Source organism: Raphanus sativus, chromosome 6 (assembly GCF_000801105.2).
Source record: "Raphanus sativus cultivar WK10039 chromosome 6, ASM80110v3, whole genome shotgun sequence".
NCBI classification, from domain to species: Eukaryota; Viridiplantae; Streptophyta; class Magnoliopsida; order Brassicales; family Brassicaceae; genus Raphanus; species Raphanus sativus.
The window spans coordinates 44268490-44293026 of NC_079516.1; the positions used below are offsets into that span (position 1 = coordinate 44268490).

Consider the following 24537-nt stretch of genomic DNA (forward strand, 5'->3'; position numbering starts at 1 on the left):
AAGCTACACAGTTTCTTCGATTCATTTTGTTGTTTTTTCTGTTTCCACTAAAAACATCTCGTCATTTGATTTATTTAACGGTAATCTGTTAGATCGGGATTTCTCGTGAGACATACGTTTACAGTCCAAAAGTACGCTTGCCGTTTTATCCATTTAAAACGACGTAGAACTAGTAGGACGCACTTGCTTAGATAATGTCCGATCGAGAATCTCCTATGCTTGTAAGAAATTTTGGGCCGGCAAATCTGTAGACCATCATTTGGGCTACATGTGTTATGAGATCGAAAGGAATCCAAACATGGTTTCCTTTGAATCGCAACTGCTTAACTGACGGCCCATTTAGTCCAATTTAGGAGAAGTTATCAAGTTAAGCAAAATATTGATAAGGAAAAAAAAAACTACTACTAATAAACGAGACTAACAGAGAAGCGTAACATATCAACAATAGCAAAATCACTTGTTGTAAAAATAAATCACTTAATAAATAAAATTTTGGTTAGTTGGAAGGATGACACCATAAACAAGGAATAAATTACGATATTAATCACAAAATGTCAGTATTAGAAAATGACATATTTCAACCTAAATAATTTCCATCGTGTCTTTTTATATCATAACTTTGATGCAATGTTTATTCCAACTTAAACTTTTTTTTTTTTGAGGTAAACTCTACATTGACTATTTGATTTAAGCCAAAACCAATACTATTAAAACAGAAACAATTTTTATTTATTTGCAAATAGTCTAGGTTAGAGCATTACATTTATTTAACTTTCTATTATTTCTCCTACAATTAACTTAGTTATTATTAAATATATATTGTATCTAACCAACCATTTTAATATTTTAAAATAAAATATATAAAAAATATTACTAAATATTTTTTTCTAAGATTACATTTTAATAACATCTTTTAATACCTTTTATTTAAATGTAAATATACATTTCTTTTTAATGTTTAGTTTTAAGTAATAAAAGTCATAAATTAATATTAAATATAACGAAAAACGAATATAAAATCATTTTTAATTTATAAAATAAGAAATTACATTTCTATAATATTTATATATACTAATTTATATTCATTATTAAATTACTACATCAATTAATAATAACTATAAAGTAACTTAATCCATTTATTAACTATTTTATAAATTATAAAATAACAGAATAAAATATATTCATGAATTTTACAACATACTTCAACTTATTGAAAAAAATATTTAAGTAAGATATATAAAGTAATAATTAATTTCATATTCTAATATATATATATATATATATATATATTAGAATTTTAAAAATATTTTAATATATTTATCAAGTATGAGATGGGTTGAATGAAAATAGTTAATTTATGTAATAATGCTGACAAAAATATAGTAATAAAATATTTTTTACCAGTATAAAAAATTAAAAACAATTTTGTACTATAATTTAAACTTTTAAAATATAAGTAAAATTGATATGAGGTAGGTTATATAAATGGATTATCTTATTTTTAAAAATATACGTATATAAATTTTAACTTGGTCGACACAAATTTTTTTTTAACTTAATTATATATATTTAACATGGATTAGTCTCTCTCACCATGTGCAAGTATTTTAGTATTTTCCATAATTTTTTTTTGAATACTTCTAACTGCATTGGTCGCATATTCACGTATATCCCATACTAAAAAAATGAGATCTTACATGATCCATACGCATAATTTGTATGATATCATTACATTTTCTTCATTCCTTGACGCCTTCATACTTATGCATAAACAGTCTTACCTGCTTTGGTTTTGCCTGAAGGTGTGCATATATATTCACCGACATACTTTTTGATAATGAAATATGTAGAACTTTTCAAGCACTTACCTCGAACTCCCCAATTGCATGCATTATCCGCACATCTAATATACCAAAGTTGCATATCCAATTCGATAACATGGTAGAAAAAAAACTATGTTTCATTGCACATATCTCGAAGGTCGCATTCAGCAAAGTTTTATTCTAAAAAAAATATCCTTTCCTTTTATCTTTTCTTTCTTTTTCTCGCTCTACCTCTTGGCAAACACAGTAGTTGATTTGTCCTCTTTGTAGAACGAATTTCCTTCCTCTTCATCAGTATTTAAATCTGTTTACGACTTGTTAAGATCAAAGTTTGCTTTGTTCGGACTTTAGCTTTGGCTTTAAATGTTACATAAAATTGAGAAGAAACACTCTTTTTAACAAAATCAACAAAATTCTTAAGCTGCCAATCGTTTGCAATGATCAAATGTGTACATGTTGATGTATTAATCAATTCAGTAGGTAGATAAATCAACTCTAAATTGGCTAAGCTATCTTCTTCCACACCAAAATCCTCTAAAACCATTCTTTTTAAATCCTCTAAGGTAGAACTCGATTTCAATATCAGTAACATACCCCTTTAGTCATCAGCCCATAAAATCCGTCAAGTAGTTTCTTAGTTCTCATATGCCGTATGTTGTATAGATATGCATCGTAGAAAAGAGTTTGTGAAAATCACAAGAAAAACTATGGAGAAATCATGGTTTGGTGAAGAAAAAAAGATCAATTTTTTTCTTTGATTTTTTTGATAAGTTAAATCGACCTATACACATTTTAGGTAAGTTAGAATATTACAAATGTTTCTAGAATATATATTTTTTTACTGAATTTCCTAAATTTTCATCGAAATCAAATTTTTATATCCGTAAAAAACAACAAGTCAAAAATTCCGTAAGCAGATTCTACTGTATGTAGCCGTTTAAGCGAAATCTAGATTTTACATTCCTAAAATTTCAGAATATCTCATAAATGTAGAAAATGCATTCACAAAAAATGTAGATATCTTTACGACTGGTAGAATTCACGTTCCTCATATGTAGCAGTTTAATTAAAAGTATGTTCGTTCGAGAAAAAGTAGATGAATTTGTTTAATCTGGAATTTAATTTTTACAAACTTATTTTTCGTAGAAGATGAAATATACCTTTAGTCATACGTAATATAAAAATTTAATTTATCAAAATTTTCAACAAAAAGTATACCATTTTATGTATATGAGTGTTTTATCAATTGTTTCTATTTTTATATTATTTTTATTTATATTTTTTTATTTCGTTTAGTTTTAGAAATGAAAAAAGTAATTGAGAGAAAAATAGACAAAAATGTATTGTACCAAAAAGACAAGGAAGCCGAATTCTTGTTTTATTTTGGCAAATTTCCCTATTAATTACACATATGGCAGATGATTCAGCATGGTTAACTAAGTTAATCTGAGTCAGTGTTGGTTAAAGTTCAAATATGATAATTAAGGTAGTTTATTTCAGATTGAAATTGTCACGGTATCAAAATTAAGCATAAAAAAAACATGGTGAAAATTGTTGTTCAGATTGAAATAGGTTATTTTTCCGTATTAGGAGTGGCATTGCAAACAATAGAGAGAGAAATTTTGGAGAGATCACTCGTAAAATGATAAAAGGTATATTGTTCACGGCACAAAGACATGTCGTCGTTTGTTGACTCTTTCTTTTCACTTTGACAAAAAAAAAAAAAGAAAAGGCCGAGATCACAAGTACGAAATTTCAAACGTTGGTTTGCCAAAAGCACCCCCATTGACTTTGATTACTCAAAATGGAAAAGGAAGAAACGAAAGGGTATTATCGTTATTCACTACAATGTCGCCGCGTGGGTACGACGGCGGTTATACAAATTCATGTGGAACTAATAATCATTTGACTATTTGTTTTTTAAAGGCAGCCTCTCTCGAATCTCTTTATCTTTCCATTCTCAGAAGCAAAAATAACCTAAACTTTTTGTCTATTTCAATATTTGTCTGCAAAGCCTCTGAAGAATTTGAGATTAGGGAGACAACAGAATGGGAGAGTGTAGGCCTCTGGGTTTCTTATTGGGATTACCATTTGCTCTTGTCGCTCTTGTTCTCTCTTTAGTTGGTGCTGTCATCTGGATCATTGGGTAATTAATTCCCCTTCTCCCTCTTTTTTTTTCTTTCTCTATACGTATCTATTACATTACATGTTTCTGTATTTTAGGCAATTACGCTTTATTAAGATTCAGTTATGTTCTTCATCATCTACATTCAACCCCAGATCTACTTCTCATAGAAGATAAGAAACAAATTAAAATATTCAATTTACTGATATAGTTATACAATTTGGCAGGACAATACTTAGTTGTTTGTGCCCATGTTGCTTTTGTTTTGCTGCGCTGGCCAACTTCGCTGTGGATCTCATCAAACTTCCTGTCAAAGTCCTGCGTTGCTTCACCAACTCCATCCCTTGTTAAGACTTTTATTCTTTTAACTTTATGCTATTATTTTTCTTCTAATATTTTTTTACTAATTTAGTCCTTTGTGCTCATGTAATTTCCTTTTGTAATAAATAATTTTAAATTCCCTGATATCTACGAAATTAGTTTAGAAAAAGAACTAAAAGCTCATTAAAATCTCATGACAGCCAATAATTAATTATTTTTATTTTTATCAAACAACAATTCATTCATAAACTAAAACAGAAGTTATTCTCCATCACCGGAGAGATTGTTTACAGCAGCAAGAGCTGACCTTGCCACCAGGTCAGCCTCTGAGTTTGCTAAGCGAGGAATGAAAATGAAAGTAATAGAATCAAACAGAGAACTGAAATAAAAGATATCGAACAATATCCCATAGAGCGATGGTCTTGTTTCCTTTGTCTTGATCATGGAGATCAATACTTGAGAATCAGAGAAGATCGTCAAGGATCGAAGGTTCGAAGATGCAGCCGTCATGACTGCCGAACGGATAGCTATGGCTTCTGCCAATAATTAATTTTGTTAAGGAAGTTAGTTGGTTAAGAAAAGATTCCTGATCAGTTATTAAACAACGGGAAAAATGTTAAACAAATCCTCAACTTTGTGATTTAGACCATTATAATCCCCAACTTTCAAATAACCACAAAATCACACATTTATTATCAACTATCTAAAAAACTTCTAATTTTTCGTTTAATGGATCAATTTAAACCCGACGTTAATTACACTAACAAAATATTAAACTCATTTAATTCTCGTCGTTAACCGCAACGACGCTGTGTTTTGTCGATTAAAAAAACACATCTCCTCTCATTATTTCTCAAAACGATTTGGGGTTTTCTCTCAATCACGAACCCTAAAACACGAACTATCACCAAAAATCTTCGACGAACCAAATCGTAGAGAGAGGAGATGGGTAATCAAAAGAACAAGAAGTCTCGATAAGGAAAACTCGGTGGTGCCAACTCTGTAGCGTCTATGTCAGCAGCATCGGAACAATCTCGTGGTGAGTTTCTCGGAGAATCATCCAAAGCCGTTGGAACCAAAAGTGGATCGAAAAGAAAAAGTGGAGTCGACGATGTAGGTAAGAAGAAGAAGATGTGTTTTTTAATTGACAAAACACTGCGACGTTTTGATTACGAATAGAATTAATTGAGTTTAAATGTTCTGTCAATATAATTAACATAGGGTTTAAATTGATCCATTCAACGAAAAGTTAGAAATTTTTTAGATAGTTGATAATAAATATGTGACTTTTGTGGTTATTTTGAAAGCTGGGGATTATAATGGACCAAATCGCAAAGTTGAGGATTTATTTAACATTTTTCTCATTAAACAACCCATAACACAAATGTTGCAAGTAGCAACTGCTTTTGCGTCGTAGATCATTAAGCCCACCTTTCGCGTAAATGGGCTTTAGCGTTTAAAACTTAAAAGTACAGAAGCGAGAAGAACACGGTAACGGTAAACACATGAGTTATGAGTTATGACCCTTTTTTTTCCTTTTCTTGGACAAATGAGTTATGAACCTCTTCTCCTAATCCAAAGCAAAATCTCGTGCATACTACAAAAAATCAACAAGTCAGATTTTTGCATTCAAGAAGATAAAGACAGCTGTGACGGAAATACGCTAGATTAACAGGCCCGTTAGCCAAAACAAACAAACAGAGTAATAGTCAGTCAGATACAAGGAAGGATATCTCGAACTTTCCACAGTATTCTCCACACTCCGAGAAGAAAAAAAGAACATGATGGAGTCGTCCGTTTTTAAAGAAGACCAACTTCTCTCCGTCTTCACAAGACATAAAAACAAGAACAAAGCCCCCTTATTGACTCACCATACTTCTTAGAATCAGGAAAAGTGAAGAAGCGAAAGAGAGAAGAAGAAGAAAGTCGGATGGGAGTGGATTACTACAACGTCCTTCAAGTCGATCGCAACGCCTCAGACGATGATCTTAAGAAAGCTTACAGAAAACTCGCCATGAAATGGCATCCCGACAAGAACCCCAACAACAAAAAGGACGCGGAAGCCAAGTTCAAGCAGATCTCCGAAGCCTACGAGGTATCTATCTATCTTACTTCTTTTTCTTTCTGTTCCCATCAGCGTTTTGCAAGAGCTCTCTGTTGCTGATTTCTTTTTTGATGCTTTGCAGGTTCTTAGTGATCCCCAGAAGAAAGCTGTGTACGATCAGTATGGCGAGGAAGGCTTGAAAGGGAACGTCCCTCCTCCAGATGCTGGTGGAGCAACTTACTTCTCTACCGGAGACGGTCCAACTTCCTTCCGGTTCAACCAGGGGTTCAACCCGAGAAGCGCAGACGATGTATTTGCCGAGTTCTTTGGGTTCTCCAGGCCGTTTGGTGGTGGCGGTGGTGGTGGTGGTGGTACAAGATTCTCTAGCAGCATGTTTGGAGATAACATCTTTGCCTCTTTCGGTGAAGGAGGAGGAGGAGGAGGAGCTATGCATCATAGTGTACCCAGGAAGGCGGCTCCTATCGAAAACAAGCTGCCTTGTAGCCTTGAAGATCTCTACAAAGGAACCACCAAGAAGATGAAGATCTCGAGGGAGATTGCTGATGTCAGCGGGTAAGTGACTGATTGATCATCAATCAATATACTAAATGGAGTAACTCAATTAGTCTGACTGGTTTTGAAAAACTTTTGCAGGAAGACGATGCCGGTGGAAGAGATATTAACGATTGATGTGAAGCCAGGGTGGAAGAAAGGCACAAGAATCACATTCCCTGAGAAAGGAAACGAGCAACCCGGTGTCACTCCAGCTGATTTAGTCTTCATCATCGACGAGAAGCCTCACCCGGTTTTCACTCGGGAGGGCAATGACCTCGTAGTTACACAGAAGATCTCGCTTGTTGAGGCCTTGACCGGCTGCACTGTGAACCTGACAACACTCGATGGTCGAAGACTGACAATCCCAGTCACCAGTGTGATACACCCAGAGTACGAGGAAGTGGTTCCAAAGGAAGGAATGCCGTTGCAGAAAGATCAGACAAAGAGAGGAAACTTGAGGATCAAGTTCAACATCAAGTTCCCAACGAGATTAACCTTAGAGCAGAAGACAGGAGTAAAGAAGCTTCTTGGATAAATTGAGCTGTTATCAGTGAGTAACATACCAGTCAAAAGCAATGTAGAACAGAGGAAGAGAAAGATTTAAGCTTCTGTCATGTGTCGATCAGAGAGATTGTGATTATTACTGTTGTATCCTTTTTGGTCGATCTGTAATAAAATACTCGTAATAAAATTTGTTTGTTGTAATCTAAATCACCATTCCTATAGATGCAAGAGTACTATTGTTTTTAATCACATCCTGATCCTGATGTACACAGAACAGCTGCAACACTGAACAGATCTCAGTCCAGAAAGGCTTGCGATCATCTCCCGCAACAAACTCCTGAACAACATTGTCTACTTCTATCAAGCTACAACCTGGCGTTCTCTTCATATTCCCGTTCCTTATCACCTTCCTCAATCTCGAAACCTCCTCCCACATCCCCAAATCTGCATAAATATTGGAAAGCAGAACATAGTTCCCCATATCCTCAGGCTCTAGCTCAACAAGATGGTCCATTGCGAGCAAAGCAACATCGAGATTGCTTCGTGTTCTACAAGAGCTCAACAACGACCCCCAAATCTTCGAGTCAGGTTCCATCGGCATTGTCTTTGTTACTTCAACAGCTCGTTCCAGTTCCCCTGCTCTTGCCAAAACATCGATCAGACAACCATAGTGTTCGATCTTAGGCTCGATCTGATAATCTTCCTTCATCATATCAAAATACTTCAAACCTTGTTGCCACAACCCAACATGTGAACAAGCTGATAACAGACCAAGAAACGTGATCCCGTTAGGCCTCACCATCGCTCTCCGCATTTCATCGAATGTTTCCATTGCTCCCTCGGCGTCCCCGTGATGTGCATACCCTGAGATCATCGTACTCCACGATATAACATCTTTCCCCTTCATCTGATCAAACAACTGGATAGCTTGGCTAATCCTACCGCACTTCGAGTACATCTCAATAAGAGCGTTGCAAACACCAGTCTGTCTCAGAAACCCCTTCCTCTCCGCGTAGATATGGATCCACTTCCCGAGCTCTAGAGACCCGAGATGAGCACAAGAAGGCAGAACAGAGACGAGACTGATCTCGTCAGGGTCAACACCAGCCAACTGCATCCCGCGGAAGAACTCCATAGCCTCCCCATAACACCCAGCCCCCGTGTACCCGGAGATCATCGCAGTCCAAGACACGATCGTCTTCTTCTCCGGCATGGAATCAAACAATCCCCTCGCCTTCTTCATCTTCCCAAGCCGCGCGTGTCCAGAAATCAGACTGTTCCACGATATAACATCTCTCTCAGACATTTCATCGAACACCTTACGCGCGTCCTCGTCGAAACCATCGAACTTCATGTACATATCGACGAGAGCGTTCTCCGTGACGACGTGGCACTTAGGCCCTAATTTGCAGAGGTGACCGTGGACCTGCTTGCCTAAGTAACACGACCCGAGGCTCGCGCAAGATTTGAACACGAAAGGGAAAGTGAACCGATCCGGAAACTCGAGGCTGTTAGTGAGCATCTGCTTGTAGATTCGGACCGCATGGTGGTGCAAGGAGTTGTGTGTGTAAGTTCGGATGATGGAGTTGTACAAGAAGACGTTAGGGTTGGAGACGTTGTCGAAAAGACGAGTGGCGTGGTCCGTGTCTCCGGTCTTGTCGCAGAGATCAACCATTTTGGTGACTAGAAAGCTGCTCTGTGACAGGCCGTGTGTGATGATGGAGGCGTGGATTTGGTTCCATTCGGATCGGTTTTTGAATCGATGTAGAAGAGGCGCGAAATAGTTCTCCACTTGTCTGATTCCCTGGAAGGCCATTCGACCTGTGAGTGCAGCAGCAAGTCAGGTAGCTTAACGCGGTTCTTACTTTTTTTTTTTTTTTTTTTGTTCGGAGAAGCCAAACACACTTGAGAATGCTACTTACAATGATGGTGTATGTGATGGTCTAATCTGAGACGGAAATATATAAATGGAATACTATTATCACATAGGAGACTGATGCTGCTTGGCTTATTTTGATCATTCGACTTTGGCTCAAAAGAATGTTTAGATTCTTATCAAAATTTGAAAATAAACAACTCTCATTAAGTCGTCTTCATCATTCTTTTAAGGTTCACGAAGATTGACAATATGGAACATAGCCAGTAATGGCGGTTTAAGTCAAACATTTCATTAAAGAGACAACATAGCATTTAATAATAGAGAAAACATCAAAACCAAAAGAGGCTCGAGTGTTTTAGCCTTTCAGTACTTGACAGGTGCGCCCTGGGTGGGTAAAAGACCAAACCGTTTCTTCAACAAAACTCTCTCCTTTGAATATTTATCATCAGGAGAGAATCGGGCTGCAATAATAGCACAAACATTTTGTTCTCAGTGAGATAATCAAACTTATACAATAATAAAACACAACTTGTGAGGGAAGAAGCTAGACTCACCTGGATGGGCAGATTCAGTGGCTGACCCGAGCGGTGATTCCTTCTGCACAAATTGAGTTTAAGATTCATGATTTAAGCAATTGAGAAAACAAATATAGTGAGAGAGAAAAACACAAAATGCTAAGGTTAGTTAAACTTGTGTACAAAAGAAAAAGAAGTTAAATCATAGCAAGACAAATGTGTAGGAGGATAAAAACATCGCTTATTAAAAACCAAGCTCTCAAAATATGTCTGAAAGACCTTGGTAGACTAAAATGAATGAAACAAAGTCACATCTACTAATTTAAAGATTAAAAGCAAACAAAAACCAAGCTGGAGATTTAACTTTTATTTAACCGTTTTAAACTAGTTACTCTATGCTAAAGTAGTAGTATCGTGGGATGTCTATACAACAGCTTGTAAAACAAGTAAGCATATACCCAAAAAAAGAGAGAGAGAGAGAGGGGAGATTAGAAAAGGTAAAGAAGGTACCTTGGTGGTGTAAACCTTTTCGCCCTTCTCGTTGATATAGCACTGAAGATACATTTTCGTCCTTTGATTTCAGTGAAGGGCCGCCCTGTGGAGGAAAAATTAACATTAGAGCAGACGATAACAATCCGATTAAGATTCAGGAAAAGAGCAAACCTCGGTAGATTTTTTGAGACGAGACTAGGATTGATTGATTAGGGTTTTAGAGGGGGAGGAAGAAAGGGGTGTATATAAACGTCCTCGGGTCAAATAAATGGGCTTTAGATATAAACTTGTAAGTCCAATAAGACCACGTTGGGCCGATATCAATCGGAGTCCATCTGGGTATCTCTAAAGGTGATTTATAAGATACTTCTTTCTCCGGCGAAAAGAAGAAGAGAACACGATGGGGAAAGCTTCAGAGACACCGACGAACGCTCGTAAATCAGAAGTCAAATCTGAGAAACCTGCTTTCAGGCTTGCCGTCGATGACACGAAACCTGTTCTTCAGGATCCGGTACAAGATCTGTTTTCTCTCTCATTAAGGTCGAAATTGAACTAGAAATGAAGTGATAGGATCAAACTGGATGTTGTTAGACTGTTCGTTTCACGTTATCTCAAACTGGAATGTGAAAACGTTAAGACTGAAGAATAGCAATATGTTGTTGGTCCCAATTTCAAATTGTTGTAGTACAATGTAACATCTACTTGTTATGGCTATTTTTTTCCGAAGGAATGAATATACTGATTGATTATTGAATCCAATGTACACTTTTTGGTTTGGGCTTAGATTGTGAGATCGGACCCAACGGAGACAGAAGAGGCTGTGCTCAGATTGCCATCCTTCCCACTCATGAGACCATAACTGATGAGCATAGAATCCACATTAGCTGCTTTTAAGACCAGACAAGTGCCGGCGGGAACAGACCAGAGTGTATTTTCATTGCATTAATATCACAATGTAAGAAGCATTGCAAAACTTCTAAAGTTTGTTTGTTTTTTCTTGTTAAAAGTGGTTATCCTGTAACTTGAGAGAGACATTTGTGCCATCGAAGCCTTGAATTAGTAACCAACATTCCTATTTTTTGATTTGTTATTTTCTTCATTTAAATTAAGATCGAATCATATTGAACGAATCATAAGTCCCATCATTAATTAATCTATATCTATACTATTAAAGAAAGAGAAGAAGTCTGCATGAAAGAATCAGAGAAAATGACGCAACCATGAAAATTTCATGGGCTCCAGCGAGATTCTCGCTCATTCTGTCCCCTCTCTCTCTCTTCATGTTTCGGTTAGAATCTCTCACGTTTAATGTTGAAAGATTTGATATTTTTTCTCAAGGTGTTTATGATCCTCTCCCATTTTTTTTTAGTTTCTTTAGGTGATGTTTTGTCTCGATTCTGAAATCTTTGGTTCATACACTAAACATTGTTTCGCACAATCCCAAGACGATGTTGATGATGATGATTACCCTGAAATGAGTATATGATTTGTGTGGTAAAAAAGAGAGTATTAATATATGGATTCTACAAAGAGTTGGTTTCAGAAGCGGCAGATGCATGGAGGATCCAAATATAAAGGTGGCTCAGGTGGTGGTGGTGGTGGTAGTAATGATGGCTCTGCCGATGAGCAACCAAACCTGGAAACCGATGAAGAAGCTGTCTCTAACACTACCAAACAGAAAGTTGCAGCTGCTAAACACTACATTGAGAATCATTACAAAGAGCAGATGAAGATTCTCCAAGAGAGGAAAGAAAGGTAATGTAACCAAGAATTTAGAAATCCTTCTTTTTTTTGGCCAATTGCGTGATTTATTTGGTTCTTTGATATATAAACAGGCGAAGCTTGCTAGAGCAGAAGCTGGCAGATGCTGATGTTTCTGAAGAAGATCAAAACAATCTTATCAAGTTTCTGGAGAAGAAGGAGACAGAGTACATGCGCCTTCAACGCCACAAGCTAGGCGTTGCTGATTTCGATTTGCTTACCATGATTGGTAAAGGTGCTTTTGGAGAGGTAATTGTAAAATGCATCCATCTTTTCTTCACTCCCTTTCCGCCTTCTTGGAAGTGTGCATTATGTTTGTTCTTCTTCTTGTAGGTTAGAGTTTGTAGAGAAAAGACTACAGGTCAAGTTTATGCAATGAAAAAGCTCAAGAAGGCTGAGATGCTTCGCAGAGGCCAGGTGATTGTGACTTCCCTACCTTGATGTGGTGCCTTGTGTGTGAACTCCATTTTTTATGTGACCTCATTTTTTGGTTCAAAGGTTGAGCATGTGAGATCAGAGAGGAACTTACTTGCGGAAGTTGACAGTAACTACATAGTGAAGCTCTACTGTTCATTTCAAGATGATGACCATCTTTACCTTGTGATGGAGTATCTTCCTGGTGGTGATATGATGACTCTCCTCATGCGCAAAGATACTTTGACAGAAGATGAGGCCAAGTTTTATGTAGCTGAGACCGTTCTCGCCATCGAGTCCATCCACATGCACAATTACATCCACAGGGATATCAAGCCGGACAACTTGCTGCTCGACAGATATGGGCACGTGAGACTGTCGGATTTTGGACTGTGTAAACCTTTGGACTGCAGTGTCATTGGAGAGAACGAATTTTCGAAAAATTCTAATGGATCTACGGAGCAAGAGGCTGGATCAACTGCTCCAAAACGCACTCAGCAGGAACAACTCGAACATTGGCATAGGAACAGGAAGAGAACGCTAGTAAGTACTTTTGAAAATCCACCTTTCAAGATTTTGGTCTTAAACATTGCTGCTTTCTCTGTATGTATATGTGTTTGACTAACAAATGAAACAACAGGCTTATTCCACAGTTGGCACACCGGATTACATAGCTCCAGAAGTTCTACTGAAGAAAGGTTATGGAATGGAGTGTGACTGGTATGCAATTGAGGCTCTCTCTTTTTTTTTCACCACAGATTATGAGTTTAGTTGATCAAATAAAAATGCTCTGTATAGGTGGTCTCTTGGAGCTATCATGTACGAAATGCTAGTAGGATATCCTCCTTTTTATTCAGATGATGCTATGTCAACCTGTAGAAAGGTATTATTTATATGCTCTCATAATCTCTAGAAAATGAAAAAGAAAAAAAACAAGACAAGAATGTGACATTATCATCATATCTAACTCTTGTTCCTTAATTTGGTGCAGATAGTAAACTGGAAAAGTCATTTGAAGTTTCCAGAGGAAGCAGTATTAACGCGGGAAGCAAAAGATCTTATCAACAGTCTTTTGTGCAGTGTCAGACGTAGGCTTGGTTCCAAAGGTGCTGATGAAATAAAGGTGTCCTCGATTATACTGTTTTTTCTTTAAAAGTTTCCTCTTTTTACAAGTATGTAAAAAAAAAAGCTTATGTATATATTAAGTCGTTGAGATTGTTTAATTCATCATTTGCATTTACAGGCTCATCCATGGTTTGAAACTGTTGATTGGGATACAATATTCGATATGGATGCAGCGTTTGTTCCTGAGGTCAATGACGATTTAGACACTCAGAATTTTGAGAAGTTTGACGAGGTAGTAACTAAATCTTTTTGATTTGACTGAAGCATAAGATCATTGGTTTTGTATTTTGATCATTAACCTTTGTGTTTACTTGGTGATATATGCAGTCCGAATCACAATCTCAGACATCATCCAAGTCTGGCCCATGGAGGAAGGCAAAAAGCTACTTACTCCCTGCAAATTCTTTCTTATTACCTTCATTTTATGTTTTTACTCAATCCCTGTTTTTATTTCTGCAGATGCTGTCGTCAAAGGACGTAAACTTTGTAGGGTACACTTACAAGAACTACGAGATCGTTAATGATTACCAAGTTCCTGGAATGGGTAACACATACTTGATCACTGGCTCCTTTGTCTCTTGAGTTTGAATGTAACTTCTAATGCATGCTTTTACTTGCCATTTTTGTAGCGGAGTTAAAGAAGAAGAACAAGTCGAAGCGACCACCAATGGTCAAATCACTCTTCGGTACACACCATTTTGTTTTTTGTTTTTTTGGCCTCTTGAAAGATCATATGTTTAACTAATTTGATGCATTCTAAAACCGTTCCATAGATAGTGGATCATCTGAGACATCGGAAACAACAGCGAGGTCGGCTTGTGATCGACCCCCTCCCACTCCAACTCCTACTCCGCCAGTGGCTAAGGGAAGCTTTCTGAAACTTCTACCACCAGAACTCGAAGTCAGTTCAAAGCATGAAGCTTGCTAAAGGAAATAGCATAAAGGTTTAATTTGTATGTTTGGATTTAGGTTGTGTCTTCAATGTTGGCAAAAATTACGAACCGACGATCACTCCTGCTATCTCCATGACGAACCAAGTCTCATTTTGTTGACATGTAAATTTTTTGTTTTCCATTTTACATGATTGTGGTTCTTTTTTTTTTTCAAAATTCAAGTTGGTGTTGAAAGTGTACAGAACTATGAAATGATTTTGTTTGTATATATACTGTAAATTATTCTCAATTGGTGGAATCATGACTTGTGTATTAGAATTATTACATAGTTTTGACTCATTTCTTTTTGTTATAATAGTTTCACAGTAATTTCGAATTTATTTCATAGCGCGAATGCAAACGGGAGTGATAGTTATAGATTTGTTGTGGAGAATGAAGAAGATTAAAGAGAAATACCATACGATAGGATAGTAGTAAAAAAAAATTATCAGAAAAATAGTTAAGAGTAAAATGATCCAAATGACTTTTATTGGATACTGGTTTAGTTTTCAAATTGCAGGGATATAGAATCTGTTCACTTTTTTGGTTATATTATTTTTTACTAGCGTAAGCATAGGAAATGTCTTTCCATCATAGAAAAAAGCATCAAATTATGATACCATAAAATCATTCATATAAGGGAACCCGTTTATTACTTTAGTAAACATTTTTGCGGTTCCAAGACTCCACAGTTCTTTTATATCCCCTTGTTATTAAAGTAGAAGCAAAATAAAAAAATAACTTTACAAAAATAAATTATTTACAAGTGTACCATTTTGTATATGTGTCATCATGAAAATCTTTCTCTTTCTCTTTTGACATTAACCCTTTAATAACTAGGCTATTTACTAAATATGCCATTGGACTACCATATTGTATTAAATTTGATGATGCTTATCCTCTTCTTATTAATCAAGGAGCATTTTTTTAGAGTAACCTTTGTTTTGTAAGTTATTTACATGTGTGCCAAGCTGACGTGGCGGCACCATATTCATTCTCAGCCCATTTTTAGATTTACCCTCAAATTACTAGAATAATTACATATGAATGCCATTGTGATACATGTGAATAATCGACTTATATAATATAGTCTCATAACCGAATTATTCGCATTCAATTAATGATGCATCCGTTTATAGCAACCTTAATTTACTGCATTTAATTTCGTGTATTAATTTAATGCCATTAATTTATTGTCTTTAATTTCGTGTGTACATTTATAGCAACCTTTGTAGAGCTATTTTAATTTGGTTTCGATTTTGAAAACTACTATGATTGGCAATTATGATCCGTCCATAATGATTAAACAATCATTCCTTATATCATTCATTCATTTTCAAAATAGACAATTATGCTGTCATTCAAAGAATGGCAATTATGAGTCAAAAATATCGGGTAATAATTGCATAATACTAACGTAAATTTAAACTTGGTGCACAAGATCTAAAAATATATATAATGATAGTGGATGTCATTCCGAACAAAATAAGTTGTATACATGTAGGTGTGATTATATAAGGTTTTTATTACTTTTATTGCCTTATAATTCGTGTACATGTTGCTCCTTTTTTTTGTCTGATAGCAATCCGTCTAATGGTTTCCAGGGTTTTAACCAGAGCATTTTCAAGCGAGAGACTAAGAATCGAAGTGGAGCTTTATCTTTCCAATTCACAGGGTTAAATATATTACTTTTATCTTTACCTTTCTAATTTACAGGTTTTTCTGCGAGAGACTAAGAATCGAATTTAGACTAAGAATCGAATTTGAGCTTTACCTTTCTAATTCACAGCTTTACCTTTCTAAGTCGGTAAAAAAATACTGACTTGCTTTACTTTTCTAAGTCGATAGGTTTTTTTTTTCAAATTAGGCCACAAGTATCTTTCCTTATTTCTTTTATGTTTACTTTTAAGAATATTATATGCAGCTGTTTGTTACTCTTTGTTATTTTAATATTTTTGATTAGCAGTTATATAATTTCGGTAAAAGAATAGACTTGATTTTTTTGAATTGTTGTTTATTGATTATTAGCTAATAATCAAGAATTTGATAATAGTCTCATTCATGGAAGACCAACTCAGAGAAAGCAGCCACACAAGATATGTTTTATTATATGATTTATATTTGGTGTTCATATTTTCATATACAAATATGAGGACTGGCCACATATTTATTTAATTTATTATAATTGTCACACATATAAATAATATGGAGAATATATATATAGAGAATATGAAATTTAATATAAGTAGGGAACTATATATCTAGCATATTGTAAAATCGGAAATATAGAAACTTATATCAAAGTATTTTTTCTCTATATGGAATTTCGGTTACCGTACAATTAAGCTTATCTTACTTGGTAAAACAATATATTTAAAGCTTCTTCACACAAGTTTGTCAACATTAATTGGATTTTTAATTTATGGAAATATATGAATATATGGTGGAGCATTGATAGTAGTACATTTACTACTCAAAATATTCTCACGAGTTTATATCTTTCTTTTTTTTAATATAAAACGAATAAATTCAATATTGGACTAACAATCTAACATATAATTACTTTTCCTTTATTGATTAATAGGTGAATACATTTATGAACAAATTCAAATTAATAAATATGTATCATCCCTTTCTTATTAATAGGGAAGCAAAGTAAAAAATAACCTTTTAGTTAATACTTATTTACCCCAATACCATACTGACATGTCAGTTCCACAATTCTCTTCAGACCATATTTAGAAATACCCTTAACTTACTAAATATATTACATGTTTTGTCATTGGTCTCACTTCTCTCAAATATTGGTTTAGACTACAGTTACGTATATAAATCCTTTTTCCTATTTATGACAGTGTTTCGAACACCATAAATAAGAAATATGAATCCTTGCGTAGCCCGCAATAAGAAAATTGGAAATAAGCAGTGATTAATTACTCTATATATTTGACTATATTAATAAAGAGAATAATTTAGTTTCTTATTCTGTACAAAGTAAGTTACTCATAGTTAGCAACATTTATGCGAGATTTTCCTAATCAAAATATGAAAATTTATTTTTGCATTTAAAGTAAAGATACGCGTACTAAGTATGATTATTTAATTTGACCAAAAAGTATGATTATCCTCTATATATTAATAAAAAATATTTTAAAAGTTGTAACCTTAAGTTTGTATTAACTAAAAAAATCTTGCTTAAATGTCACTTAATTATGATGTTAATTTTATTTACGTGGCACCATAAAAATCAGTTAAAAATTAGTAAGTTCAAAATCCAATTTCTAGGAAATGTTATATTTATCCAAACATAAATGTATATGATATAATAAACTTAATACTCGGCGATCTCATTAAATTAATACTCGGCGATCTCATTAAATTAATACTCGACGATCTCATTAAATGATACTTTCTTTAAATGGCTCAAGGTTGATTTATATTGTGATTCAACATAAATTTTTTTTTAAATGTGTAAGATATACTCTTAGTCCATATTACTAAAACAGAAATTTAAATCAAAATTTACTATATATTATGGTCTAAGTATTGCATGATTTTGGTATAAAACAGAAACTAATGATTTTCTAAGTGTTGTTTTTTTTAATTAATAACAAAGAGACGCTTTGATAAAATAATAGCAAAAGAGACGCAGCTATTCAAAATTGTTTTGTTAATAAAAGAAAAAAATATTTTATAGCAAAGAGACACAATTTTCGTTTAGTTTTCAAATTTGTAATTGTCTTTTTTAATATTTTAATTTTCCATCTTATATTTTCAAAACGAAAGTAAAAATCTGATATTTTGAAAATTAGTATAACTTCAAAATCGAAAAATATTTAAATTTTATTTACTGACAAGTTAGTAAAAGAAAATATCCATATGTATCAGCCCAACATATAGATGATTATATAAACAAACAAAAATTGTAAAAAAAATCGATCATATATAAATCTTAAATTTGTCAATACAATATGTTTAATTAGAAAATAACTATTTGTTTCGGATTATCTATAATCAATGTCGTTTAAATGTTCTTTTTAATTTTAATTGAGTCGAAATAGGATCAATTGTAAACTGCCGGTATTATGATCATTAGAAGACAGTAAAAATCCTAAGATTTGAACCAAATTTTCCTGATCCCCTTCTTATTAATCAAGAAGCATTTTTAAAGAGTAACCTTAAATGTGTAAGTTATTTACATGAGTGCCATGCTGACGTGTCGGCACCATATTCACTCTCAGCCCATATATAGAATCACCCTTGATTCACTAGAGAAATTACAAAGAAATGCCATTGTGGTACCACTCAAATTTCCTCATATACATTATAGTTCAAAATGAATAATTGGACGATTTCGTGTAAAAAGGAAAGTCAAAGATATGTGCGATTTCATCATTTCATATTTAAGGAAAGTCAAAGATCATTACTATTTCTCTTAATTCTATTTCCCATTAACTCATTCCATGATTTCCTTTTCTATCAAAATATATTGCCATATATAAGGTTACCATAGATTATTGCCATATAATGTATTACGCAATTATGTAGTATAATGTTGTAAAATCTAATATTTGTTTTTTTTTTTTCAATGCAAGATGTATCAGAAGCCATTTTATTAAAAGTAAACTAAACATTTTTTATAATGTATCAGAAGCCATATAATGTATCAGAAGCCATTTTATTATAACCGTATTTAATATATGAAAACTGCAATAAATTTTAATATAGAAAATTATAGTTTTATTGTGTTTTCGTAAATAAAAATATAAGTGCGACACAAATGCAATATATGGACGTAAAATCATGTATACTTTAAGCAAGAGCGTAGGCGAGAGCTGAGCCACCAACACCAGCTCCGACGATGATGATGTCAGCATCACCTTCTCTTATCTCCTCTGTGGCCGCCTCCGCCAACTTCAACATCGACTTCTTTTTCCTTTGGTTGTTGACGTGGAAAATCATCCACGTTAGCACAAAGGCGAGTAGCATCGTCCATAACCAAACGTGCGGCAAATCCATTTTGCTTCAAATGGTTTTCAAGAGAATTGAAAACAAAAGGTATTTGAGTTCAAGTAAGTGCAAAGGCCAATTTAAAAGATGTCCCTAGGCTATATATGGTGAGTCACCATCTTAGTATTAATCTTTCATCTCAAGCCAACACGTTTACTCTTGGTTTGCCACTTGGCAGCCTATTCACTGTCAGTCAGTGTTTTAAGGCTCTGAGCTCGAAGGTTATCCGGTCTCGTCTGTTCAGACAAACCTCTATTCACTTCTGTGAAACGGTTGTTTTGGCCCTACGCTGAAGTAAGTATTTAAATTAATTCCAATATTTATGTGTATAGTGTGCTACGAGTTTGAATGATAATGGTGGAACCAGAAGAAACAGAAGGATCGAACCGAGACTGCGAGTAAAAGTACAGTTAATGGATTGGGTGGAAGGAATGGAAAATGACTGTGGGAATCCCACAGTGGGATGAGGAAGTAGATCTTGGACGTGAACATAACAAAAATACAAAACCAATATAATATATTATATTAGTCAAATATTAACATGTGATATACATGAATATGATAATGATATTAATTTATCATCAAGTCTATTTTAAGAAAAATATAAAATTGTACTCTTCAAAATAATAAAAAGATAGACTTGATGATATTTATCATCAAGTCTATTTTAAATTGTATTCATTCCGTTTTTTAAGATATATATTTTAAATGTTTCACATGTATTAAAAAACACACTAAATTTTGATTGTAAATTGTGTTTTTGTGAATAAATTTTTTTCATAACTTTTAATCAATAAAAATTTAATTAATACCATTAATTTTTTTGAAGTTAACAATTTTTTATTAAATAATATATTGAAAAAGTAAAAAATATATCTTTTTAAAACAAATTATTTTTTTAGAATATAGATCTTTGTGAAACAGATGAAGTAAGATACTATCAAAATGTCTGTAAAGCGTGTAACAAAGCGTTGAAGATCCATAAGAAATAACTGAAAAGTGTGTAACAAAGCGTTGAAGATCCATGAGAAATAACGAAGAAGGTTTATTTCTATCATTTTTAATAAAACTCTTGAAGATATAATAACTATTTATATATAACACTACAGTGGAGTTAAGATACCTATGTATAATTCAAAAAAAAAATATAACACTACAGAAAAATAAGCATACTTCCACAAAATTTTATCACTACAATTATAAATAGAGTAATATTTGTTAAATATCCTATTTTCTATTTTATTTTGAATTAAAATATGGACTGGAATTAGAAATGCTCTAATTAGTACATAATTCTTAATCAAGAAGTTGTTCATCGCCGGAATCTCATGAACAATTCTGGATGGAGAGATTGTTTAAAAAGGCTCTGATGTTTTTTTTCCTTCATTGATTTGTTCATTTTATTATGTTTATGTTTTATTGTTACGTAAATTATGTATATGTTACACCAAAGAAAGAAATGATGTACATGTGCGCTGTTTTTGGATTATAAGAGTGAACGTGCCAGCCGGTCCTACAAAATATTAGACTAGAAGCAAAATTTTAAAATTGGCTGCTATCTGGGGTTTTGAACCTTGGTTGGGAGCAGAGAAAGTCCGTACCCTTTACTTTTTACCACTAGACCAAAGGAAACATTTGAAAATTTGTGGCCGAAATTATTCTTATATTTAAGCGGCTGGAAGCAGTGGCTTCTTTGGCTTGGCCCAAGGGCCGCCTGGTGATACTTTTCCTTTTGTAATTCTCACGAGTCACCAACCTCTTCCATTTTGATTTTGGTGTAATTACTTTCACATTCTTTTGAAGGATATTTTTGGTTTTATTGATAAATCGGACAATAAAAAGTTGAATACGGACTCAATAAATCGAAGTGGACAATTGTTCAAGTAATTCATTTGCTATGATATAAATCTTACATTTGGGTGTAATTTTCTTTTTCGAAAACAATATAACTTCAATAATTAACGGTTTCCCATTAATAAAATATATGTATATACAATTAAAGGTTGTCATGATTTTCTATTTGATGGAGTAAAAAATATACCTATATAAATATATATACGAATTCTAAATTTGATTGTTCTGACAGTATTAAGTTCAAAAAATCTAAACCATCAGATTAACGGGAATCTTGGTTTAAGACAAACGTTTTCCACTCGTTTTGCCGCATCAGCTCTGTCCTCTTTCCACCATTCTTCAAACAATCATTTTATTTTGTTTCCTTGATTTTTCTTTTCTCTTCATTTCTTCGTTTGATGAACCTTTGTTCCTTTTGAAAATCAAGGATTTAAGGTGAATTTACATTTATTTTTCTTTATCAAACCATTTATTGTTTTGTTTTCAGTATTCCGTTCTTTGTTACAGGAGAATCCGCTAAAACAAACCTACAACTTTTTGAGATGCATTCTTATTTGTCTCCAAGAATTTTTCTGGAGTCTTGAGAAATATATGGAATATACTTTCTTCAATTTGTTTATCTTTCATAGAATTCAAGTTTGATTGCCGGCAGCTTGTTATTTCTGAAAAAATGAGTTTTCCAAAAACAAGCATTTTGCGATCGTAAAATCCTTGTTCTTGCATGCAACAAGTTTCTTTGATCTCTTTAAAATTTTCATTCTCCCTTTCCATTAGTAGAAAATTTCTTCTTTTTTTCATTTTTTATATAAACAAAAGAAAAGACCTGAATTAGAGATCTATGCAACTTACGATGGCAAGCTCCAAGATGAAAAGCCTCTTGAAAGGCCTCCGATACATTTCTCAAGTATTTGGTAATCCAGTTCCTCCTCTCTCTTAAAATATATTTTTTGTTGAGTAAGAAACTATGATTAGTTTAAAAAAAAAAACTATGATTAGTCCATTTGAGCCCTTATATAAAAACTCGAATTCAGTTTTCAAATACTATATATGGTCAATTTTCTTTTTATTTTAAAAATATGGTCAGCATTCTAGCCTAAAAAAATATGGTCACGTACAAAGTTTGCATGAATTTTGATAACATTTGTGTTGAATAAATAGCCAATTAACTTTTTACTTTTGTTTGGGTGTTGGTTAAAACTATTGCAGAAAGTGGAAAAGAAGAAGAGATAGAGATAGGAAATCCAACGGACGTAAAGCATGTTGCCCATATTGGTTGGGATGGACCATCCGCTACTCCTGCCTCCGCACCAAGCTGGGTACATACTTTAACTTATGCATGCATGCCTGGCTAGGATTAATTTGTTTAATTTGATTTTAATGTGGTCTGTATTTGCATATTTGAAAGATGAACGAGTTCAAAACTGGAGGCGGGTTTGAATCTGGACAAGGAGGCGGAGAAGATGATTCCTCCGTGAAATGTATGTCGGAATGTGGCAGTCGGACCAGAGATTTACCTAAACTACCAAAATCTACGAGGAAAGCGGCATCTGAGAAAGGTTCCCCGACAAAGGAAATATCATCGGATAAAACTAAACGGCGTTCTTCGAAAAAAGGAAAAACATCATCGTCAAGAAGACCGAAGGAAGTGCCCGAACTAAACGATCTTTCGTTACCGGAAGTTTCGAAGAAGTCGAGGAGGAAAAAGAAAACAAAAGAAACAGGAGGATCAACTAGATCGATAAGAAGATCTGACGTGGATAACATGTCGGATTATATGTGTGAGACTGGTTCTGTAAGATCTATGCCTCAATTCGACAGTAGAGATGATTTTTGAAAAGGAGAGCCAGAAGACAGAGTCTTTCATGCTTGTACATTTAATGAAGTTTCACTGACCATACCAATATCAGATTTTTAGTCTTCGTTTTGTACTATTTACTTAAGAATATTTTTTTGTACATCATCCAGTGATCCAAATCTACCATCTCTTAATCTTTGGATAGAAAGAACCAATTCCGTACTTAGAAAAACGAGTGGCGCAAGTGAGATAAACAAACATTGATTGTTCAACTCTTGTGTGTTATGCGATGATCCAACAGATATTTTTTTCTATAATTTTATAACTACATATGGATTTTTCATTTCCAATACATCCAATTAATACTTTCGATCATCCACAGAAACATGGGCATTTCACTAACATACATTATTCTTGGCAGGTTATCTTAAGTTAGAGCTCTAAAATACACTTGCTCATGATTCTCTTACAAAATCGACATAAACACTTCAATGTTATATATAGTAACTCATATTTTGATATTTTTGTCGTCTGCATCGGTACTAATATACCATAAACCAACATTCACATGGCAATGATACATTATTGATGGTCTTAGTGTGCTCAATGCTTTAAGATGGTATTTAATTTATTAAGTTGCGCAATTATTTGTTTGTTAATCCATTCGTGAGATAACTTTACCATGATATAAGAAGAAAAAAACTTTACCATAATACATTATAATCTGAATATTTTGGAAATAAATGTACATATAAAGAAAGGTTCAACGAGGATAAATATACATCGATTGAAAATAAGCCTACAGATCCTCGTATAGCATTATCGCAAGCCTTTCGCGAAATTTACATGGAACCGGTTTTCTTCCGGAGCCAATAGGAGAGCAAGAGAACGACTCCTAGAAAGACGTTAAAGAGACAGACCAAACATAACCCAACCTTTATCAACCTCATCTCCCTCTTTCTAGATCCGTCGTCTCTGTTCATTTTAAGGTCTTCGATATGGAGATGAACACCAGGATCCCTTATCTTAACCTTGCTACCAAACAGAGCCGAACCACAAGTCCCTTGAACGTTGCTGTTCACGTATATGTTGATCCTGCAACCACTCTGACTTGCCACGTCTACATCCCTAGGTGCCACCATCACTGCCCCTACATTTCTCCCGTTCAAGTTGATTCCGCCAATGCCGGTTTCAGGCCCTGGATAATCATCTTCTTCTTCACCTTCCATTTTTTTTTGTTGGATAATTCAAAATGAGTCTGCCCCATTCAATCAGGAGGATGATATTAGCCCTATATGCTTTGCTTGGTTCTTGGGGTTTCCTAAAATTCTTTACTTTTTTTTTCTACAACTAGAAGCAAAGTGCTATATTCTACGATTTGCATAATT

The 24537-nt window shown here is 34.1% G+C and overlaps 8 protein-coding genes across 8 annotated transcripts; 5 read left to right on the top strand and 3 right to left on the bottom strand.

Annotated features, from left to right (window-relative positions):
- Window positions 1–3719: 3719 nt before the first annotated feature.
- Window positions 3720–4413, top strand: LOC108809557 (signaling peptide TAXIMIN 2). Its single transcript, XM_018581696.2, has 2 exons — window positions 3720–3969; window positions 4176–4413. Exons 1-2 carry the CDS (start codon window positions 3872–3874, stop codon window positions 4297–4299), a joined length of 222 nt encoding a protein of 73 aa, XP_018437198.1. The 5' UTR covers window positions 3720–3871; the 3' UTR covers window positions 4300–4413.
- A 1598-nt stretch (window positions 4414–6011) lies between these two features.
- LOC108812656 (uncharacterized) lies at window positions 6012–7579 on the top strand. The gene is made up of 3 exons (XM_018584981.2): window positions 6012–6364; window positions 6456–6886; window positions 6968–7579. The coding sequence occupies exons 1-3, from the start codon at window positions 6200–6202 to the stop codon at window positions 7401–7403; spliced, it is 1032 nt and encodes a 343-aa protein (XP_018440483.1). The 5' UTR covers window positions 6012–6199; the 3' UTR covers window positions 7404–7579.
- LOC108812655 (pentatricopeptide repeat-containing protein At2g20540) lies at window positions 7523–9314 on the bottom strand. The gene has a single exon (XM_018584980.2). The coding sequence runs from the start codon at window positions 9186–9188 to the stop codon at window positions 7575–7577; it is 1614 nt and encodes a 537-aa protein (XP_018440482.1). The 5' UTR covers window positions 9189–9314; the 3' UTR covers window positions 7523–7574.
- A 119-nt stretch (window positions 9315–9433) lies between these two features.
- LOC108812657 (H/ACA ribonucleoprotein complex subunit 3-like protein) lies at window positions 9434–10562 on the bottom strand. The gene is made up of 4 exons (XM_018584982.2): window positions 10430–10562; window positions 10277–10361; window positions 9806–9848; window positions 9434–9712 (listed from the first exon to the last, which is right to left on the bottom strand). Exons 2-4 carry the CDS (start codon window positions 10328–10330, stop codon window positions 9615–9617), a joined length of 195 nt encoding a protein of 64 aa, XP_018440484.1. The 5' UTR covers window positions 10331–10361; window positions 10430–10562; the 3' UTR covers window positions 9434–9614.
- A 52-nt stretch (window positions 10563–10614) lies between these two features.
- Window positions 10615–11335, top strand: LOC108812658 (uncharacterized). The gene is made up of 2 exons (XM_018584983.2): window positions 10615–10769; window positions 11043–11335. The coding sequence occupies exons 1-2, from the start codon at window positions 10659–10661 to the stop codon at window positions 11115–11117; spliced, it is 186 nt and encodes a 61-aa protein (XP_018440485.1). The 5' UTR covers window positions 10615–10658; the 3' UTR covers window positions 11118–11335.
- A 124-nt stretch (window positions 11336–11459) lies between these two features.
- On the top strand, window positions 11460–14487 carry LOC108812654 (uncharacterized). The gene is made up of 12 exons (XM_018584979.2): window positions 11460–12013; window positions 12094–12268; window positions 12353–12436; window positions 12518–12976; window positions 13074–13153; window positions 13232–13316; window positions 13425–13556; window positions 13677–13790; window positions 13886–13933; window positions 14018–14102; window positions 14188–14244; window positions 14332–14487. Exons 1-12 carry the CDS (start codon window positions 11775–11777, stop codon window positions 14484–14486), a joined length of 1713 nt encoding a protein of 570 aa, XP_018440481.1. The 5' UTR covers window positions 11460–11774; the 3' UTR covers window position 14487.
- Window positions 14488–21709: 7222 nt separating this feature from the next.
- LOC108810836 (CRIB domain-containing protein RIC6-like) lies at window positions 21710–23237 on the top strand. Its single transcript, XM_018582911.2, has 3 exons — window positions 21710–22265; window positions 22561–22670; window positions 22760–23237. Exons 1-3 carry the CDS (start codon window positions 22193–22195, stop codon window positions 23186–23188), a joined length of 612 nt encoding a protein of 203 aa, XP_018438413.1. The 5' UTR covers window positions 21710–22192; the 3' UTR covers window positions 23189–23237.
- Window positions 23238–23816: 579 nt separating this feature from the next.
- On the bottom strand, window positions 23817–24419 carry LOC108809727 (uncharacterized). Its single transcript, XM_018581882.2, has one exon. It carries the CDS (start codon window positions 24376–24378, stop codon window positions 23992–23994), a length of 387 nt encoding a protein of 128 aa, XP_018437384.1. The 5' UTR covers window positions 24379–24419; the 3' UTR covers window positions 23817–23991.
- Window positions 24420–24537: the final 118 nt, after the last annotated feature.

What these genes read in the sequence shown, in the direction of transcription:
- LOC108810836 (XM_018582911.2), top strand. Translation starts at nt 22,193, where the DNA reads ATGCAACTTACGATGGCAAGCTCCAAGATGAAAAGCCTCTTGAAAGGC. An exon ending in ATACATTTCTCAAGTATTTG is followed by an intron (nt 22,266 to 22,560) that starts GTAATCCAGTTC and finishes AAACTATTGCAG; the next exon opens with AAAGTGGAAAAGAAGAAGAG. An exon ending in CTGCCTCCGCACCAAGCTGG is followed by an intron (nt 22,671 to 22,759) that starts GTACATACTTTA and finishes CATATTTGAAAG; the next exon opens with ATGAACGAGTTCAAAACTGG.
- LOC108812654 (XM_018584979.2), top strand. Translation starts at nt 11,775, where the DNA reads ATGGATTCTACAAAGAGTTGGTTTCAGAAGCGGCAGATGCATGGAGGA. An exon ending in AGTCTGGCCCATGGAGGAAG is followed by an intron (nt 13,934 to 14,017) that starts GCAAAAAGCTAC and finishes TTATTTCTGCAG; the next exon opens with ATGCTGTCGTCAAAGGACGT. An exon ending in AATGGTCAAATCACTCTTCG is followed by an intron (nt 14,245 to 14,331) that starts GTACACACCATT and finishes ACCGTTCCATAG; the next exon opens with ATAGTGGATCATCTGAGACA.
- LOC108812656 (XM_018584981.2), top strand. Translation starts at nt 6,200, where the DNA reads ATGGGAGTGGATTACTACAACGTCCTTCAAGTCGATCGCAACGCCTCA. An exon ending in AGATCTCCGAAGCCTACGAG is followed by an intron (nt 6,365 to 6,455) that starts GTATCTATCTAT and finishes GATGCTTTGCAG; the next exon opens with GTTCTTAGTGATCCCCAGAA. An exon ending in GAGATTGCTGATGTCAGCGG is followed by an intron (nt 6,887 to 6,967) that starts GTAAGTGACTGA and finishes AAACTTTTGCAG; the next exon opens with GAAGACGATGCCGGTGGAAG.
- LOC108809727 (XM_018581882.2), bottom strand. Translation starts at nt 24,378, where the DNA reads ATGGAAGGTGAAGAAGAAGATGATTATCCAGGGCCTGAAACCGGCATT.
- LOC108812655 (XM_018584980.2), bottom strand. Translation starts at nt 9,188, where the DNA reads ATGGCCTTCCAGGGAATCAGACAAGTGGAGAACTATTTCGCGCCTCTT.
- LOC108812658 (XM_018584983.2), top strand. Translation starts at nt 10,659, where the DNA reads ATGGGGAAAGCTTCAGAGACACCGACGAACGCTCGTAAATCAGAAGTC. An exon ending in AACCTGTTCTTCAGGATCCG is followed by an intron (nt 10,770 to 11,042) that starts GTACAAGATCTG and finishes GTTTGGGCTTAG; the next exon opens with ATTGTGAGATCGGACCCAAC.
- LOC108812657 (XM_018584982.2), bottom strand. Translation starts at nt 10,330, where the DNA reads ATGTATCTTCAGTGCTATATCAACGAGAAGGGCGAAAAGGTTTACACC. An exon ending in AAAAGGTTTACACCACCAAG is followed by an intron (nt 9,849 to 10,276) that starts GTACCTTCTTTA and finishes CAATTTGTGCAG; the next exon opens with AAGGAATCACCGCTCGGGTC. An exon ending in CACTGAATCTGCCCATCCAG is followed by an intron (nt 9,713 to 9,805) that starts GTGAGTCTAGCT and finishes CTATTATTGCAG; the next exon opens with CCCGATTCTCTCCTGATGAT.
- LOC108809557 (XM_018581696.2), top strand. Translation starts at nt 3,872, where the DNA reads ATGGGAGAGTGTAGGCCTCTGGGTTTCTTATTGGGATTACCATTTGCT. An exon ending in GCTGTCATCTGGATCATTGG is followed by an intron (nt 3,970 to 4,175) that starts GTAATTAATTCC and finishes ACAATTTGGCAG; the next exon opens with GACAATACTTAGTTGTTTGT.